General features: G+C 44.4%; 1 protein-coding gene across 1 annotated transcript in view; it reads left to right on the top strand.

Moving 5' to 3' along the window:
* LOC125627804 (adhesion G protein-coupled receptor E3-like) overlaps positions 1 to 11973 on the top strand; it is a 30700-nt gene extending 18727 nt beyond the window's left edge. Inside the window, 6 exon segments of the mRNA XM_075121767.1 lie at positions 590 to 825; positions 3454 to 3520; positions 5695 to 5861; positions 7808 to 7976; positions 9090 to 9194; positions 10393 to 11973. Coding sequence (XP_074977868.1) covers positions 590 to 825; positions 3454 to 3520; positions 5695 to 5861; positions 7808 to 7976; positions 9090 to 9194; positions 10393 to 10413 — 765 coding nt within the window. The 3' untranslated portion in view covers positions 10414 to 11973.
* Positions 11974 to 20024: the final 8051 nt, after the last annotated feature.

Raw genomic sequence — 20024 nt, 5'->3', positions numbered from 1 at the left:
GGTCAGGACTGCCTCCGCTATTCTAGTCCTTTATTTGTGTTCTAGTAGCCAACGAGAGCCAACCGAAATCAGAGCTCCACTGTGCTGGGCACTGCATCGAGCAAGAGACAGTCGTTACCCTGAAGAGCTTATGGTCTAAGCAGATGAGAGAATGGGGGGGGGGCACAAAATTCCATTATCCCCATTTTACAGGTGGGGATCTGAGGCACAGGGAGATGAATTGACTTGCCCAAGGCCACACGTGAAGTCGGTGGCAGGATTGGGAACTGAACGCAGAGCAGTCTGTCTCACTATGTGTCATAAGCCCTATACTGTTAACCACTAATGGAGATTCTCTTTTAGTTCATGAGGTAGGAGCCAGTGCTTTTGGACCAGGAGGATCAGAGTTCTACCCCTCGTGCTGTGATGAAGTTGAATGGCCACGGTATGCAGCGTGTAGTCCTAGATGGCTTAGGGGTTTTGTTAAATATTTCACAGGCCTTGTATGCCATTTTCTCCCCAGCTTGGAAGGGACACATCAAATAACTAACGCTTCCCCTATCTTGGAGAGCTAGATGTTCAGGGTCCCTGAGCTCTCTGTCTCCTCCAGGCGGCGTGTGCTGTCATTGCTGGCTTCCTACACTACCTCTTCCTGGCCTGTTTCACCTGGATGTTCCTGGAGGGGCTGCACCTCTTCCTCACCGTCCGGAACCTGCAGGTCGTGAATTACACCAGCGCCAGCCGGTTCAAGAAGAGATTCACGTACCCGTTCGGCTACGGAGTCCCAGCCCTGGTGGTGGCTATTTCTGCAGTGGTGAATCCTGGAGGCTACAGAATTTCCAAATAGTACGTGCAGAGCCCATCCCAGAGGGAGAACAGATATCTCATTACCCACTCAACTCATAGGCTGAATTTCAGAGAGACAATATATTCTACGATCCCTGTTCCTTCACATGTTTCACACAACGCACAGTCAACCTGTGGAACTCCTTGCCAGAGGATGTTGTGAAGGCCAAGACTATAACAGGGTTCAAAAAAGAACTAGATAAATTCATGGAGGATAGGTCCATTGATGGCTATTAGCCAGGATGAGCAGGGATGGTGTCCCTAGCCTTTGTTTGCCAGAAGCTGGGAATGGGCCATAGAGGATGGATCATGTGGTGATTTCCTTTTCTCTTCATTCCCTCTGGGGCACCTGGCACTGGCCACTGTCAGAAGACAGGATACTGGGCTAAATGGACCTTTGGTCTGACCCAGTATGGCCATTGTTATGCTCTTATGAGACCAGTTTCTTCAAGCTACATCCATGAGACTGTCATAAAGGGAAGCAGGCAGCATTCACCCTGCATCTCACCCCAAGTGCCCAAGAAAAGAGCCTCCAGACTTGCAGGGGGAGACAACTTATTTGCATACATATTATTCGCTTACTTTGCTTTCACCTGCCTAGCTACCAGTCTGCAGGCCCTAGGGTTGTTGAGAAAGCGCAATTATTATCCCCAATAAAAATAATTATCCCAATAAAAATACCCACTCGCAACCCAAACTGAGGCTCAGAAGGGAAGTGACACATCCAAGACCCATCAGTGGCAGAGTGAGGGATAGAACTTGGGCCCTTGACTCCCGATCTGCTGCTCTACCCCAAGAACTGTCCTTCCTCTTCGAGGGGGAGATGGAGGGTCAGTGAGGCCCTGGATACCTCATATTTCATTCTTCCTCTCCCAGGCCCCAGTTCAGGAATGCACTCAAGTACAGTAACTCCTCACTTAAGATCATCCCGGTTAACATTGTTTCGTTGCTGATCAATTAGGGCACATGCTCGTCTAAAGTTGTGCAATGCTCCCTTATAATGTCGTTTGGCAGCCGCCTGCTTTGTCCACTGCTTGCAGGAAGAGCAGCCTGTTGCAGTGAGCTGGTGGGGGCTTGGAACCAGGGTGGGCCGGCAGCCCCCCCCCCCCCCCCCCACATCAGCTCCCCTAAGTTCCCTGTGCGACAGCCGTCTAGCAGGCTATCCATTGCTGACAGTTCAGCTGTCCCTCCCCCCACTGCCATGTGCTGCTCCTGCCCTCTGCCTTGGAGCTGCCCCCGGGAGCCTCCTGCTTGCTGGGTGGGAGCTGGGGGGCGCTAATGTCAGGGTACCCCCCTCCCCCCGCTCCTGCACCCCGCTTACCCCATCTCCATGGAAGGGACGGACAGGACAGGCTCAGAACGGCGGGAGCTTCCTGGGAGCCGCAGCTGTTGTCTCAACTTGGTGAACTACTTCAAAAGCCAGGTTTCAGAGTAGCAGCCGAGTCAGTCTGTATCCGCAAAAAAACCAGGAGGACTTGTGGCACCTTAGAGACTAACCAATCTATTAGAGCATAAGCTTTCGTGAGCTACAGCTCAGGAGAACATGAGACAATGGGTGTCACCATACACACTGTAACGAGAGTGATCCATTAAGGTGAGCTATTACCAGGAGGAGAGAAAACAAAACACCTTTTGTAGTGATAATCAAGATGGGCCATTTCCAGCAGTTGACAAGAACGTGTGAGGAACAGTAGAGGGGGGGAAATAAAGTAAAACTATTTTCCCATGTTTATTTTTCCCCCTACTGTTCCTCACACGTTCTTATCAACGGCTGGAAATGGCCCATCTTGATTATCACTACAAAAGGTGTTTTGTTTTTTTTCTCTCTCCTGCTGGTAATAGCTCCCCTTAACTGACCAAATAAATTGGTTAGTCTCTAAGGTGCCACAAGTCCTCCTTTTCTTTTTGCGAATACAGACGAACACGGCTGCTACTCTGAAACCTCTTGTTACAGTGTGTATGGTAACACACATTGTCTCATGTTCTCTGGGTATATAAAATCTCCCCACTGTATTTTCCACTGCATGCATCCGATGAAGTGGGCGGTAGCCCACGAAAGCTTATGCTCGGATAAATTGGTTAGTCTCTAAGGAGCCACAGGTACTCCTGTTCTTTTTAAAAAGACAGTGTACTTAGAGTGGGGTTAGCCTACTTAAAGGGCCAATGCACATCTCTCTGTCACACACACACGGTGTGCGTCTCTGTTTCTGTCTGCCATGCTGTCTCCCCTCCTTTCATTCGTGCTGCCTTGTAGAGAACCCTTAAGGGCTCAGCCAAAAGCTAGTTCATCATTTAGCAGGAAGGCTTTCCCTGGGAAATATCCCACCCTCTTCCACCCTCTGACTTCACCACCTCAACCAAGTTTCACAATCATCATCGCTGTGTATAGTATTAAATTGTTTGTTGAAAGCTTATACTGTGTGTATATAATATATATTATAAAATATAGTCATGTCTGGTGAGAAAAACGTTAAGCAAGGAGTTAGTGTATGTACTTAAGTGCTCTTCTGAATGAGGACCTTGTTCCCACCCCACCCAGATATTAAATCTGACAACCAAAAGGAGAGAATTCACTTCATTTTAATGCCAGGGATAATTTGCTACTCTTTTTTTCTTCTTGCCTTTTAGCTGCTGGCTCACAATAAAGGGAGGCTTTATCTGGAGTTTCCTTGGACCTGTCTGCCTTATTATTGTGGTGGGTATATTCCTTTTCTTCTCCTCTCTTCAGTGGATAATGGGAAAGGATGAATTATGCTGCAGGGAAAGGACTTTGATAGTGAGATGAGTCAGACATTGGGATGTTTGCTTAAGGAGTGAGTTGTGGCCGAGATACCATGGATTTATTCTCTGGAAAGTGACAAGGTAACAATGTCACCTTCTTTATTTGTATTACAGTAAATTAATAAATCTCACATGATTTGTTTCCAATGGAGTGGAACGAATTTATACCAAATGCTGGGATTTGTCAGAGTTCAGCAACTCCTTCGCTCCAAAGTTATCCGGAAGAGAAGTCGGAAATATCTGGGCTAGGTGTTAAGAATGAAACCAGAGCTTCGGCTATGGCAGGTGTGAAACTGGGCAGCTGGAGGAACATGGAAAAGAGGCCAGCTGAAAGAATCCTTCCATGATCCAACAAAGAGAGGGAAAGTTTATGGAACATAAGACAGAGGACAGACAGAGCAGCTCAGGATAGAGAAGGATGGTGGAGCCTTATCTGTGCCCTAAGAGATGTCTGGCGGTACAGGAAGGATTCAGCTGACAATAGCAGCTAGAGGCTCCCATCGGGGGTCAAAGTACCATTGTGCTAGGCACTGTGAACACATGAATTTAAGCAAGATTCAAAAAGAGATTGGGCATTTATATGGGTAGCAAGAATAATATCCAGAGTTGTTCTAATGAGGGCTAAGAAAAGTTCTGGAAGGGATATTAAACCCCAGGTTTCAGGATTTAAATCAAGCTCCAGCTACCAAAGACCAATAGGAGAACTAATCTGCGGGGCAGATTATCCATGCCTCTGAAGCAGTTGGTACTGGCCACTGTCAGAGGCAGAATACTGGACTAGAGGGACCTGGGGTCTGATCCACTCGAGTTGTGTTTCCACAGATGAATTTAGCATTTTTTTATCAAAACCCTCTGGATCCTGAGACACAATCTCCTCCCTCAATACAGATGTCTCCACCCTCAAAAACACAAGGTAGGAAAGCACTAAACCAGCCTGAGAGGTCCTGTTAGCCTTCTGCGGTGGGGGTTGCTACAGGCACTCTTGGCTCAATTAAACTGAGGAAATACCAGGGTGATACAGACTTGGTATCAGAAAGTCATGGAGAACAGAACACTGAATACCTGGTCCTGCAAGCTGCTGAGAACCTTCAGTGCCTATTGACTTAGGTCAGAGATGAGGGTACACAGCACCTTTTAGGAGGTGCTGAGCACCTCATGGGACTGGGCCCCAATTTTGTATCCTGGCTTTTATGTAGCACTTTTCACCCACAGATCTCACAGTGCTTCACGATCTTTAATGCATTGATCCTCCAACACCCCTGTGAGGCAGGACAGGGCTCTTATCCCCATTATACAGATGGGGAACTGAGGCACATAAAGGCTAAGTGACTTTGTGTGTGTGACCTTGACCATCTGTGGCAGAGCATAGAATTGGACCTGGGTCTCCCAAGTGCTAGATTAGGACCCTAACCACTACCCCATTCTTCCTCTAAAATCAAGGGAATTTTCAATGTAATTAACAAATTGGGGAATCCTTGTTCTGCATAACTGAAATATGGATAATCAAGACTGCCTTGTACAGAGTTTTCTGTTAGATCCTCCTGCATCTTCTCTTTTGGCTAGTGTAAGAACCCTTAGTCCTTTCAGTCAACCAGAGCGTTATAGATATCAGCAATGGACAAGAGGTGTTAGATCATGCAGTTCCATTTTCCTCATTCAGTGCAGGATTCTCTCCTCCAGGAAGGACACTTTTTCTAGTGTTTTGTTCAGCCTAGTTTGATGCCTTTTGCTATGCAAAACTGAGACAGCATGAGGAAAACTGCACAGTGATTTCTTGGTATCTAATTGCTAAATCCATGTTTTCTGGAAGAGCTGGACATGTGGCCATGGTAGCTGGGATTTACTACTGACAATGGTGAGAAGAGACCTAATTTGAGGATTTATAGGCTCAAAGTGCTGGGGACAAATTTTGCCTTCATTAACATCCATGCAATTCCATTGATTTCAGCAAGGCTGCATGGTGGAAAAGAAGGGAAAAATTGGCCCTAATTTTTAAATGGAAGGGTGGGCTTGCAGTAACGGCATGGGAGCAGAAATCGGATTTGATGTCTATTCCTAGATTTGTCATTATTATTTCTATCACAATAGTGTCCAGAGGGCCCAACCAGAATGTGTGCTGGGAGCTGTGCAAACAGAGTGACCGACACTTCCGGCCCCAGGGAGTTGACAATCGAAACGACCAATAGTGACAACGTTTTGCCTGGCTTATTGATTAGGTTATTGATTTGGTTTGCCGAAGTAACACTTGTAATTTGGTAGGTTTTTGTTTTAAGATTCGGCTTGGTATTATTAGAGTTACAGCTAATAAAGGGTGGGGGGCAGGGTGGGCACAGCCATAAAACCAGTTCCACTTAGTGAAGACCTTCTGTAACTGTCAAAGTTTTATTATCACAATGGCTAGTTTAAGTAAAACAATTTAAACAAGTGAGATAGTATAACAGTGTGAGAGGGACCAGCCCCATTACCTGTATATACTATATTTTGGGGGAGAGCTTTAAGGGGGATTGAGACAGATTTTGGTTTGTCTTTGGCATGCTGATGACAAATTTTAATGGCTGTTCCTCAGACTAGATGTTTTTTCGGCCTTGGTATTTTTTATGCATATCTATGCATAGCTTTTTTTAAACCATATTTTAAGGGTTTTACCTTTACCTTGTTGGGGTGTTCTTATTCTACAGGTTAGTATATTAACTTGGTTAAACTCATTAAAATATGTTAATTGGATTACTGCGGTTACCTGCGGTTAGGCATTTGCTGAAGTCCTCCTTTAAAAATACTTGAAACCGGTAGTAACTGTCTTTTTGCAGTTCCCCATCAGCAGTTTGCAACACGAGATTATTACAAAACAATAAACAAAAAGCCTTTTGCCGTTTTGTGACTTACGATTACTTTTAGTTTACTGACTTATACTAACATATTGAGCAACTACTTCTACCTAGGCTGTAAGGCCTTGCACTTACACTAACTGCTTAAGCTATTTTTATAGGTGTCGGTCTACAGGTATTTTGCGTTTTTTTTTGCTACTCATTCCTTAGGCCTTTACCCTTTATTCTGACTATGTAACCATTATTAGTGGATTATATATTCCCTGCCGGTGCTACAAAAGGATGTGAGGGGAAACAGAGGGAAATTGACGTGGTCAGCGTTACACCACAGGTCAGTGACAGAGCTAGGATCAGAACACAGGTTTAAGTCAGATGGTATAATGCTGGGTCCTATACAGATATCTATACATGAATTAATCTTAGGTAAAATCTGTAACTCTGCAGAAACCAATGAAGTTTCACAGAGGCTGAATCTGCCTGGTACGGCTATGCATAGGCCGCTTTTGCTGTCAGCTGACTTTAGTATCTGGTTCCGTCTGTCTGCATTGTACTCTCACAGCAATGGGCACACAACAAACCCTTAAATAATTGAGCTACCTATTCCATATCATGAGTGCTGTGTAAGGACTAATGAACCAAATCTTTAATGGCAAGCCGTTCTCCTTGCAGGGTTTTATTATAGGGGTTTCCAAATCAATCAGAAAGGGAGAGAAAGGATGGTTCAGTGGTTAGTGTGCTAGTCTGGGATGTGGGAGATCTGGCTTCAACTTCCTGATCTGACACCGCCTTCCTTTGCGATATTGGGCAAGTTGCTTAATCTCTGTGCCTTGGTTCTCCATCTGGAAAATGGGGATAAGCGCACTGTCCTACCTCTGAAGGTAAATATCTTCAAGACTGTAAGATGCTCTGATACTTCACCTGAAGTATCAGGAATAAAAAGGGGGGAGAAATACCTACCTGGAATTAGAGAACAAGTAAAACCTTCACTGGCCCAGCTCATTGAAATGACAGCTGTCCCAGATGTGTGGTACTGGTGGCCAGAGCCTGCTTGCAGCAAAATCAGGAAATGAACAAGCTGTGCAGAAGGGGCGGCAAACTAGGGCCTGATCCAGACTCACTGAAGTCAATGGCAGTCTCTCTCTTGGCTTCGGAGCAGGCCCATAGAGAGTAAAGGGGATGGTAGAAGCCATTCTAACCTGGTTGGCCTAGGGCCTATTTGCAGAATCATTATAGAGAAGCATTACTCACCAGTGGTCCCTAGGGGAATTTTGCATAGTTGCTACTTGGAGGGCATTAGCCATTTCAAACCATCCTGCCCACTGACTTGGTCTCTCTGCACAGGGTTGTAATGGGATCTCTCCATTTCTTTCATCCAGGCTACTGACCTTTAAAGCCATCGCTCAAGTCTTCGTTCTGGGCTGCACGTGGATTTTCAGTCTCCTTCAAGTCGGCCCAGCCGCCACTGTCATGGCGTATTTATTCACCATCATCAACAGCCTGCAGGGAGCCTTCATCTTCCTGGTGCACTGTCTCCTCAATAAGCAGGTAAAGCCCTTTTACCTGTTCAGCTCCACTAATGTCCAGCCAGCCGAGCTTCTTTGTTCACATTTGTCTTGGTTTCACTCTTTTCAGGTCTTGCGTGCCTGTTGCTCCTTTCCCTATTTTGAGATTCAGCCTTTCTCCTCCAATCTCTTTTTTTTTTCTCCTGCAGTTTGCATTGTGCTATTTTCATAGATTCACAGGGGTTTTGTTTTTGTTTTTTTGTTTGTTTGTTTTTTTTTAAGTCCAGGAGGGACCATGTCTATATAACACCAACAGCCCCTGGTGGGTGGGATCGAACCTAGGACCTCGGGAGCTAAATGCATGAGCCTCTACTGCGTGGGCCAAAAGCCACATGCCTCTTAGCTAAGGCTGCGGCAGACTCATTAATCTCATGAATCTGTGCCACTAGAGGGGGACAGGGTGCCACACCAAGCAGGCATGGGTTACGTCTCCACTAGAGACCTTACAGGGGCACAGCTGTACCTATGGAGCTCCGCCACTGCAAGACCTCTCATGTAGCCGCTCTGTGCCGACGGGGGAGAGCTCTCCCGCTGACATAGCACTGTGCCCGCTGCCACTTACACCAGGGAAATTATGTCACTAAGACGTATGGTGTTTTTTTTCACACCCCTGAGTGACATACATTTTGCTGACATAAGCGGTAGTGTAGACATGGCCTGTGTAACAAAGGTCATAGAATTTCCCCAGGTAATTCCCCATAGAATTTCCCCAGGTAATTCCCCATAGAATTTCCCCAGGTAATTTCTGCACCAAGCCCATTCACATGTAGTTTGGTGGGAGCTGCATCAACTTGCATTTCCTAGGCTAAATTTCTATCCACGAGTACTCCTTTTCTTTTTACCCAGACTTTGCAACCTGATGAAGTCAGTGATGTTGCCTGGGTGCGGCTGAAGTCCGAATCTGTCTCATTGCAACTAGGGGACTGAGGACCGCTCCTCCCCCTTCCCTTTACGTGTGGGAATTCACAGCGGGGAAGATGGTCATAAGAATTTCAGTCCTTTGCTCTGTTCAGATTTAGGAGTGGTGTAAAACTGTCCGAGCTTCTCATGGGGCATTGGTTACGTGCGCCAATGAGCATGTTCCTTATTTTTCTAGGTGAGAGAGGAGTACAAGAGATGGATCAGAAGGATTGAGACATGCAGAACCAAGTCTCAGACTTCCAGGCTATCTATGTCAGCTGACCCCGTCACCACGAGAACTGTAAGTGATGCTGATCTCTTTTCCAATACCGGCCTGGGGGACACATCCATCAAACAGGGTCTAGTTTTAGCAGCCTCACTGCTGTGTAGCTATCTACCGTATCAAATGGCCAAAATTGTTATAGGCCAACCCAACAATATCTACTTACTCTATATCTATCTCCATCTACTCTAGCAATAATAAACAGATGACTGCTGTATCTTCTGTATCTATTGGCTGTATATGAGAGAGGGTTGGCAGGACTGAGGGATCAAAGCTGGTTCTGTGGAAAAACTGGGTTATTTTTAATTTTCCTTCTGTCTGGTTATCTTTAGGCTGCTGGGTTTATACTACTGGATTGTATATAGTGATTGTTTAAGGCACCTTGAGAATAGAATGGGTGCCCTTTTATTTTGTATCCATTAGAATAGTTATAACAATAATTCCTAGATCTCTTATAGCACTTTTTATCTGTGGATCTCAAAGCTGGTCAGTGTAATTATTCCCATTTTACATAAGGGAAACTGAGGCACAGAGGGGGCACGACTTGTTGGAGGGTTTCCTCTCTCTGCGACTGGTTTGGTGGGTATTGAACAAACCCAGATCTCAAATCCCAGCCCAGTGCTCTATTCAGTAGGCAACACTGACTCCCCTTAAATATCTAGATGTATCTATTAATACATATCTTTCTACTTTTTCCAATGATGCTTTTCTAGTGGGCCTATCATTATGGTATGTAGCTTGCTTTGACTGGCACCTTGTTGTAGTCCAGCTGAGAACAGCTTTGGGAGTATTCGCTACTGGGTATTTGTCACATCCAGGCCTCGGGGAATCCTATGTGCCCATGGTTCCTGTTCTGACCAGCAGAGAAATCATTTTGAATAGCACCTTCCCTCCACATTTCCTTCTCTGGGTTCTCTTGTGAGCTCTGTGGATCTCTCAGCGTGCCGTGGGCAGACACCAGCTTTCGAAACATCGTGACCTAAATTACTGGATCAGGATTGTTTTCTGAGCAAGACTGGGGCTGAAGCTTCATTAGTGCAGATGAACTGGCCCCAGTGAGGAGACTGCACTGCAAGGAATTTCTCCTGGTTCCTTCACCCCTAGAGGGAAAGAATCCAGGAACTTTGTCTACTGCCTTCCAGAGAGAGTCCCCCTTTTCAACATTAAACACTCAGGTGGGCTTGACCATGTCATCACATCTTTGCTTTCTTTCCAGGAAGGGGAAAAGTCCTCCTGAAAAAGTGAAGTCTACTACTGCATGTGGGGGAAAACAAAGCCCTGCTCCATTCCCAGCACCAGAAATCCCCTTTTTTTTACCTAGAAGAGGAAGCTACTTATCTCCAAAATCCTCTGATAGCTGCTACTGTATGGCTTATCCTTGTATGGGGAAGGGGAAGGCTGTGTTTCACATGTTTAACTATTTTAGTACCTTTGACTTCACCCAAGTGGTTGCCATCTTCACCCTGAAGTCTTGAGTGAAGACCTGACTCTGCTCCAGTTGAAGTCAACTGGAGTTTTCCCATTGATTTCAGTGGGAGCGGGACTGGGAGCAGAGAGCCAAAGACTTGGCAAATCTGTCCAGTTAATAAAAGGTGGAAAAAATGATTTAATTTTCCTGACCTTCCCCCAAACCCTAAGGCTTGGCATTTCCCAGCCTGAGAGAACTTGGGCCAGCTTCTCATCTCAGTTTCGACAGATACAAATCCAGAATTACTGAAGTCAGTGGAGTTACTCCGGATTCACACCAAGATAGCTGCAAGCAGAATGTGGCCTCTTGTGCTTCTTTCTTTCTATTGTGCTTGACGTTGAACTGAAAACTCTGAGGTTGGCGTACCTGTACCCGTTCAGCATTAATAGCCAGGCAAGATCTTCAACCAATACTGACTGCTTAGCATCTGCGTAGGATTTAGCCAGTGTTTGAAATGAGGCCATGTCTTTCCTCAAATTACTGCCAGCTGGATGGACATTGTGTAGATGAACTCTGTGAGGATGCAAAATACAGAAACAAGCCTGCTTTAGAGAGTCAAGATCCATCTCCATTTAAGTGTAAAAGCTCACCCATGCTCCCCAGATATGACAGCTCCTTATAAACATCCAAAATTCTTATTAGAGCCGAGTGGAGAATGTACAGCTAGTAATTTGCTCTTCAAATTTTGCCTCTGTTTGTGAAAAATTATAGTTTTATTATTTGTTAAGCTTTGGAAAAGCACAAGAGGAGTCAGAGGTGAAATGAGGTGTTTGCTGTGGGAATATTGAGGAGTTGTGACTTGCACTCCATAATGCTTTATAGAAATATGCTTATGAGTGTAAATATGACATAACTGGAATATGTTTTATGCTAGTGTCATAAATATAAAGGGAAGGGTAACCACCTTTCTGTATACAGTGCTATAAAATCCCTCCTGGCCAGAGGCAAAACCCTGTCACCTATAAAGGGTTAAGAAGCGACGGTAACCTTGCTGGCACCTGACAAAAATGACCAATGAGGGGACAAGATACTTTCAAAGCTGGAGTTTGGGGGGGGGAGGGGGACAAAGGGTTTGGGCTGTCTGTGTGATGCTTTTGCCGGGAACAGTTCAGGAATGTAAGCCTTACAACTCCTATAAAGTTAGTAAGTCTAGCTAGAAAATGCATTAGATTTTCTTTTGTTTAATGGCTGGTAAAATAAGCTGTGCTGGAGGGAATGTATAGTCCTGTTTTTGTGTCTTTTTGTAACTTAAGGTTTTGCCTAGAGGGATTCTCTATGTTTTGAATCTGATTACCCTGTAAAGTATTTACCATCCTGATTTTACAGAGGTGACCCTTTTATCTTTTCTTTAATTAAAATTTTTCTTTTAAGAACCTGATTGATTTTTCATTGTTCTTAAGATCCAAGTATTTGGGTCTGTGTTCACCTGTACCAATTGGTGAGGATTATTATCAAGCCTTCTCCAGGAAAGGGTGTGTAGGGCTTGGGGGGGATATATTGGGGGAAGGCGTCTCCAAGTGGTCTCTTTCCCTGTTCTTTGTTTAAAACGCTTGGTGGTGGCAGCATACTGGTCAAGGACAAGGCAAAGTTTGTACCTTGGGGAAGTTTTTAACCTAAGCTGGTAAGAATAAGCTTAGGGGGTCTTTCATGCAGGTCCCCACATCTGTACCCTAGAGTTCAGAGTGGGGAAGGAACCTTGACAGCTAGATATGCCATGTAACATATCTTTGCAAAGGTTATGATCTACTGAATATAGTCATCCTATTTGTATGCATGTATCATTTTTATATCTGAAATTATGAATGCTGGCTCTATGCTTGTATTTAAAGTGTAGGAAGCTCATAAGGCAGATTTGGTCACCATAGTGTGAAGGGGTTATTCAACTAATTGGGAGTACTTAACTAGGAATGGACTTTGGGAGATGCCAATCCACATCTGAGCTTTCCTGGGAACATTCAAACTAACATGTAAACAATGGCGTTGGCCTGCAAAAAGCTGAATCATTCATAGACCTGTGACTTACCCAGGTGGCTACAGACTCCATCTTGTTGCTGTGATTTTGCACAGAAGAACTGTAGGTAGGGCAAACTGGATAGCTCACGGAGTTGTTAACGGAACATAATGTCTTTCATCTCTAGATACTTTATTTTAGTTAGACTCAGACATGTAGTGACTGAAAAATATTACCATTTCATGGTTTTTGGTGGTCTAAGTGAAACAAGGTCTCTCTGCCTGACAACAAGGAGGAGTCCAAGAACTGAATGAGCCAGGGAAACTGCACTCACCTCTCTAACCTCTACAGGGGGTTCCATCCAGGTCAAAGGAAAGGCATAGTGGCGGCAGAGTGGGGGCTGAGTTGAGGAAAGATGTCCTGGCAGTGTATCTATTCTGTAGATAGAGAACTCCAGACTCCTCTGTCTCATACATTTCAGCAGAACAGAATTCACAAAAACAAACTAAGACAAACTAAAATAAAATTATGTGACTAATGAAATGAATAGATAGAATCTCAGCCTAATCCAGGAGTATGATGATTTCTGCCTTGTCTTTCTTTAAACTTCCTAGAGTTTTCAGGGGAGTGTCCGCAAAGCTGGGGAATACTTCTCCACAAGGTACAGCTCTCTGGCAACACCCTACACTGTGGCTATAACGTCCTATGCTTTAGCCCTGTTGGGCAAACTGGATGATGAGAAGGTGCTCATGACAGCTTTGAAAGATAAAGTTTTGTGGCTAATTCAGTAACCGAAAGATGTGGCCATGGTGGAAGGGAATTCAAAAGTGAGCAACGAAAATGATAAAGGGAGACAAAGACAACAATGTGGGATACAGCATAATGGCCCAGTCCTTCAAATACTTACCGTCAAGGACAGTGCTTACTCTAAGTAGTCCCATTGAAGTCAGTATTACTCTATTAGTATCATTTATGCCTGGAAATACTCCCAAATGATAGCTACATTAAGATGGAGTTAAAGGTTGAGAGTACATATCAGTACAATACATTACAGAAAAGTTGTAAACATTCCAAAATTAAGCAGGACAGTCAGATTTAAGGTTAAACTTAAAAAAAAAAATCCAATTGCATTGAAGTATGGAAATGCACTCTTCAAGCACACAAGAAAACTTTATCTCTGCCCTTGTAATGATGCCTTAAGGAGAAAAATTCTCTTTAAAAATCAGTTTAAAAAACTTTAAGACAATATAGTGTTTGTGGTTCCAGGTTTTTAATCATCATCAAGCTGTTATTATATGACACCATTACAGGTAACTTTAATTCTGAATTTCCTGAGTATCTGATGGCTGGTTTTGGGGCTGGTGGCCACTTCCAGGAGCCATGTGAAGCCAGAGCGGGTAGGGAACCTTTCTTAGCCTGCCAGTGCCGACCGCAGCTGCCAGGGTCCATTTTTGACCAGGCGTTCTGGTCGAAAACTGGCAACCCTACTTGCTGGTAAACAACCATCATCATGAAGTGAGCTGTAGCTCACGAAAGCTTATGCTCAAATAAATTGGTTAGTCTCTAAGGTGCCACAAGTACTCCTTTTCCTTTTGCAAATACAGACTAACACGGCTGTTACTCTGAAACCATCCCACAGTAACAACTTGCCATCATCAGCCTGAGCTAGGATTTTACCAATGATCTCCCCATGAATTCCTTGTGTGAACAAACCCGACATTTTCAGACTAATTCCAAGGTTTCCACATCATAAAAGACACTCCCCACCCAGTGAGTTGGCAATAATCAGCCCCCTTGTTGGCAGGTTCAGCAAAGGCCAAGAGTTGAGAGGCCCATACAAACTGAGCTGTCTTCTTACTCCTAGATAGAGTCCTTCTAGAAGAGGATCGAGGGGCCTGGACAGTGAGGCAATAGCGTGTGTATATGAGGACCTTGCCATGCTGCTGTCTGTGCTTTATATGTCCTTGGGGATACACCTAAAAGGTGCTGTGTACCCTCATCTCTGACCTAAGTCAATAGGCACTGAAGGTTCTCGGCAGCTTGCAAGCTGGATCCAGAGGGTTGTGATAAAACTTCACTGCAATCTTAAATTATGGCATTCCTATCAGTCTAATTAAGGTTTCAGAGTAACAGCCGTGTTAGTCTGTATTTGCAAAAAGAAAAGGAGTACTTGGGGCACCTTAGAGACTAACCTAACCAATTTATTTGAGCATAAGCTTTCGTGAGCTACAGCTCACTTCTGTAGCTCACGAAAGCTTATGTTCAAATTGGTTAGTCTCTAAGGTGCCCCAAGTACTCCTTTTCTTTTAGTCTAATTAAGATTCATGTTTGAGGCTGAATCAGGTGCAGAAATCTCACGAGATTTTGGGCCCAAATTGGAGGAATGGTATACATCTCTTTTGATCAGCTATTTGCATCAGCTCTCATGTGTCTCTGAAAAAGCTCTGCAAGATCGGTCTCTTCCAAGTTTTGATCTAGCTCAGAAACAAAACAGTTTGAACGTGGGGTTTCAAATCCAGCTTCCCACACAGAAAAATTCCAAGGGGATCAGATTTAAGTTACTGGTTTTGGTCCATGAAGACTTATCCAGTGATCGGTTTTGAACTGAGTGGAAGGCTGCTAGCCTCAAAATGAGCATTGCATGCTAAGACCTGTAGTCTTTGTGCGCCACTTATATCATTTATGCTATTAAATGCAGGAGCACCACTTGGTGTCTCAAGCATTCATTCTTTATATGGCTTTAACAGCACAATACATATGCTAGGAAACTTACACAAAGGCTTTGTTTAAGTTTGTTAGCATATGTATTGTGCTAGTAAGTTGGTCAGGAATCCTCAAGAGGGGAGGCTGGGGGGAAGTGTTTAAACAGTGGTTTTGATTCTGTTTCTCCCCATTGGTCTGAATTATCCATGACGTTCATACTGCATCACATCAAGTCCAAATCATTAGAGGAATGCCTCTGCTTGCACTGACCAGAGGATGTTTGGATTCTGATGTCAGCCCAGTTCTGCAGCCTGATAGGAATCAGGTGTTGTCCCCAGTGTACACAGAATTCATCTTTGCAGCCAAATAAGTCTAACATGCATTTTGATAACTGGAACTGGAGCAGCAAAACAAAGAAAACAAATGTCTCATTTTCCAGCTTTGTGGGTGAGAGAACTTAAGTGAAGATTATAATGCCAGACACTGACAGCCTTAAACTAGCTGCCTCAGGAATCTGTCAAGAACTTTGATGAAAATATGTTCCTCATCTTAGCAATGGAGCTAAGCCTTATCACACATCTGCCCACCTTTATTTGAATGAAGCTCCTTCTGATCTGACAGTTCAGACATTGTCAGTTTCATCCAGAACAATTTACAAACTTGGAACCAAACCCTGTAAATCCTTGATCATTTGATCAATCCCACTGAAGGCAATGGGATTATCTGCACGACTATGGACCACTTTTGTGGTAAGAGTCTCAGGAGTCTGTTCTGTTCCTAGAAAGGAAGTTGAATCTCCCATTGAAATGCAATGTTTGCGTACAATACCATAATGCAGTTTAGGATACAGTTCTACTTAAAATTCCTTTTAATAAGTCCTACATATGCTGAAATGGCTCCTCATTCAACTCCCATATTCCATATAAACAGATTGAAATACTACATATTTCGGGGGAAAGTGAGTAGTTAAGCATGTTGATGTTTGTATATACAAACATCCATTTCATTACTGGACTGGAAAATATAGTTGAACTTAATTTTCTATGGAATTTGAAGAAAGTTTAACAGCCCCAATTGTTTTCTGTGTTACTCAGTGTGTACCTGGAAAAAATGACATGCCTTCTCAGAGAAAAGAATCAGTCCACACTTACTGAAAAAAAATTCCTTCCAACTGGTGTTCAGAAGAATGCTACAAGACACATACGTAACCCCACGAGTAGAGGGCGGAAAGGATACCCCCTCCCCCACATATGACCAGCAATAAATAAATATTAAAATCTCAAAGAGGCAAAGGTTAACAGATTTGCAAACCTAAAAACCTGTGTTATGCTTTAAACCATCTCAGCACATACTGGGTTTACGAACATTAAAAAGTTAACCGCAAAGGAACACTGAAGCCCGTTACCCTGCATGTGTGCCAGCATATATCCTCACTTAACTAAAGGCTCAGTCACATCTGAACAGCTAAAAATTAACCTTGCCCTTTAGGCTAAACAGAGTCATGTCACTGGGTCCGGCTTCGTTGTTACATAACAGATAACAAAACTCCAGTGGGGCATGGTGCTGGCACATAGGGTCTCAGGTACGTGGTGTGATTTTTCAGACTCTCTTTTGGGCATAGTCATGTACGTGAAATAGCTGGTACTTATGATTATGCTATTTCTATGCATGTATCATCTTGGTATCTGAAGTTATGAATATTAGCGATGTTTAGCCAGCACATGAAGGGACAAGTCAAGTTGAATGGCCTATTAAGGAACACTTAGCTCACAATGGACCCTGGAAAATGTCTGTCTACACTTAATGGACTTTTTGTGAAAGTTCTCACTAGAATACGCATGGGGTTGATGGACATGACTTGCCCAGTGACGCCAAACACCCTCTTTCACAATGAGAACAGATTTCCCTGTACTTGCAGAAGGCGGGGCCCCGGGCTGGAGCTGGGAGGAGTCACGTGGAGGGTCATGTGGGGAGGTCACTTGCCCCCCCCCCCTTGTGTCCCTCCCATGAGTGCAGTACCGGCAAGAAATGATTTCTACTTGCACCAGGGCATGTGGGGAGCCCCGGAGAAGCAGCACCAGCCCTGCCAACAGGCAACAGTACCAACCTGAGCTCCTCCATTGTTGCCCCCGCCCTTCCCGGCTTAGCACTCTGCTGCCTCTGAGGCACCAGCACGGGGCCAAAAATTTACCAAACGTGTTGGGAACACAGGAGTGTGTGTGTGGGGGGGGGGGTGCTTTGTCTCTGCTGGCCATTGTGACGCCCCTAGTTAAATGAATTAGGTGGAACTCCTAACACCCCGCCAATGCCCCTTTTTGGTGTCACAGTCAGATCAAGAACCAATGTGAAACTCTGACAGGTTTCAGAGGAACAGCCGTGTTAGTCTGTATTCGCAAAAAGAAAAGGAGTACTTGTGGCACCTTAGAGACTAACCAATTTATTTGAGCATGAGCTTTCGTGAGCTACAGCTCACTTCATCTGAAGTGAGCTGTAGCTCACGAAAGCTCATGCTCAAATAAATTGGTTAGTCTCTAAGGTGCCACAAGTACTCCTTTTCTTAATGTGAAACTCCTAATCCAAGTGTGGCGGGGTAGATTCCCACCCAGGGCAGGAAAAGGGTTAAAGAGCTACTCGGCACAGTCGTCCCCAACCCAGCACACCGGTGAGGGCTTATCAACCCCAGGAGGATCCCTGTTCAGTGCAGGGTAATAGTATGAAGGGACCAGGACTGGAAGAAGGGTTTGACCAGGGAAACGGCTTGAGAGCCTAAGCTGCCCATGCCCTCTCCCCTCAGAAAGGAGAAGGGCTGGTACTTCTCTCTCCTTATTTAAAAAAAAAAACTCTTTGGCTTCTTGAGGGCTTCAGACTCTGCTTTTTGTTGGCTGCAGAAGCATACTGACTTTTTGGCTTGGACTCCTTTGATGCATACCTCTGGAAAGGGGCAGAAGCCCTTAACAGCACAGCCAGAGGGCTGTGCCCTGGGCTCTCCCCAGGAGCAGTGCCCATCCTCTCCTCAAAGAGGTGCTAGAAGGATATAGGACCGGCTCCAGGCACCAGCGAAGGAAGCAGGTGCCTGGGGCGGCCGATAGAAAGGGGAGGCAGTCCGTCCGTCATCGGGGCGGCATGTCCGGGTCTTCGGCGGCAATTCAGCGGCAGGCCCTGAGGTCCCTCTCTTCCTCTTCGGCGGTATTTTGGTGGCAGCTCAACCAGGCTTGGTTTTTTGTTTTTTTTCCTTCACCGCTTGGGGCGGCAAAAAAGCTGGAGCTGGCCCTGGAAGTATAACCTATTACAGGGAGACATGGAGGATTCTCTTAACACATGTAAGCAATGGAATCAACGCCCTTTATCCCTTTGACTCCCAGTGAGTTGATCACACACTGAACTCTCTGCAGAAAAGTTCTGCAAACTTTTAACTCGTGTAATTTTTTTTTTTTTTTTTTAGTGTATAAAATCAGGCTCTTAAAAACTGAAGAATCGAGCAGTTATGAGAACTACATGATGGAAATTTTGGAAGTCATTAAAGCCGGTAAGAACTTCTTTGGGTTGAAAAAAATCAAATTGATTCCAAAATTATAAAATCTTCTGTTTCAATGACCATTGGTATAAAGGCCAGTGTAAGAGATATTAGCTTAAGGGTCCAGGTGATAAGATAAAGATCATCCAGTCTCTTGCTTCAGGGCATTACTGCTCACCATAACAAATCAGGAAGGAAACTGCCCCCCATTCAGCACTGCACAATTGGCCAGTTGAATTATGGGAAGTTTCCACTTTCCTCTGAATTATCCACAGGTTTGGAAGGATTAAATTTTTATCAGTAAATGTCACACTGATTTCACCATACACACACAAACCAATGGACAAATATTTCTGTCGGCAATAATCAAAATTTACAGATAGGCAAAGTAAGAAAAATGTTGCATGAAAACTTAGTTTGATTTAAGGATATCTACTTCATAAATTATAAAGTGTGATGCTGACAATTTGATTTTTAACTGTTATAATGCTTTAACTTTTTTTGAATCTCAACATCTACTGTAATTAAAAAATTATTGTCTGATACCTCCCACATGGCCAAGTGAGCACAAAAGCCAGGAATCAGATTTCAAGAACTTGTGCATAGAATATGTGGAGTTCTCCCAAGCCATGATGATATCTGAATGCCCACAGTCAACATAGAAATGGTCATTGCAGTGACTTGAATGGGATGGTTTGGGCTGAGCTGGAGCATAATGCTCAGGCCAAGACACAATCACTGCGACAGTCATGATACTGCAATATCCCCTGCCCTGCTTGGGGCTTCTCTCTTTGCTTTCTTATTGTTTTTCTAGATGTATTCAGTGACCAAAAAACCCTACATTAACTCTGCGTTAATGTAGCTAGGTGGTACGTCGTCCCCTTGCAGAACGCTGAGTTGAGCAAAACTCAAACATCTGAAAACCAGGAAATGCAGAGTTAAGGTTGCCTGTGCAACCTTAACGCTGCCCTTTTTCAGCAATGCCCCAATACACCCTGTTAACACACATACCTTTACTGTGTCAACCCCATGGAGTGGGTGGGTGAGATTCTGTGGCCTGCGTTGTGCAGGAGGTCAGACTAGACGATCCTAATGGTCCCTTCTGACCTTAAAGTCTATGATTCTATGTACAAGCCCTTCATCGCCTTTTGCAGCCCATTCACTCCCACCCACAGAATTCCATTGAACACTGTTAAAGGATACAAACAAAGC

Source organism: Caretta caretta, chromosome 20 (genome assembly GCF_965140235.1).
Source record: "Caretta caretta isolate rCarCar2 chromosome 20, rCarCar1.hap1, whole genome shotgun sequence".
NCBI classification, from domain to species: Eukaryota; Metazoa; Chordata; order Testudines; family Cheloniidae; genus Caretta; species Caretta caretta.
This window is presented reverse-complemented; position numbering and strand designations above follow the sequence as displayed.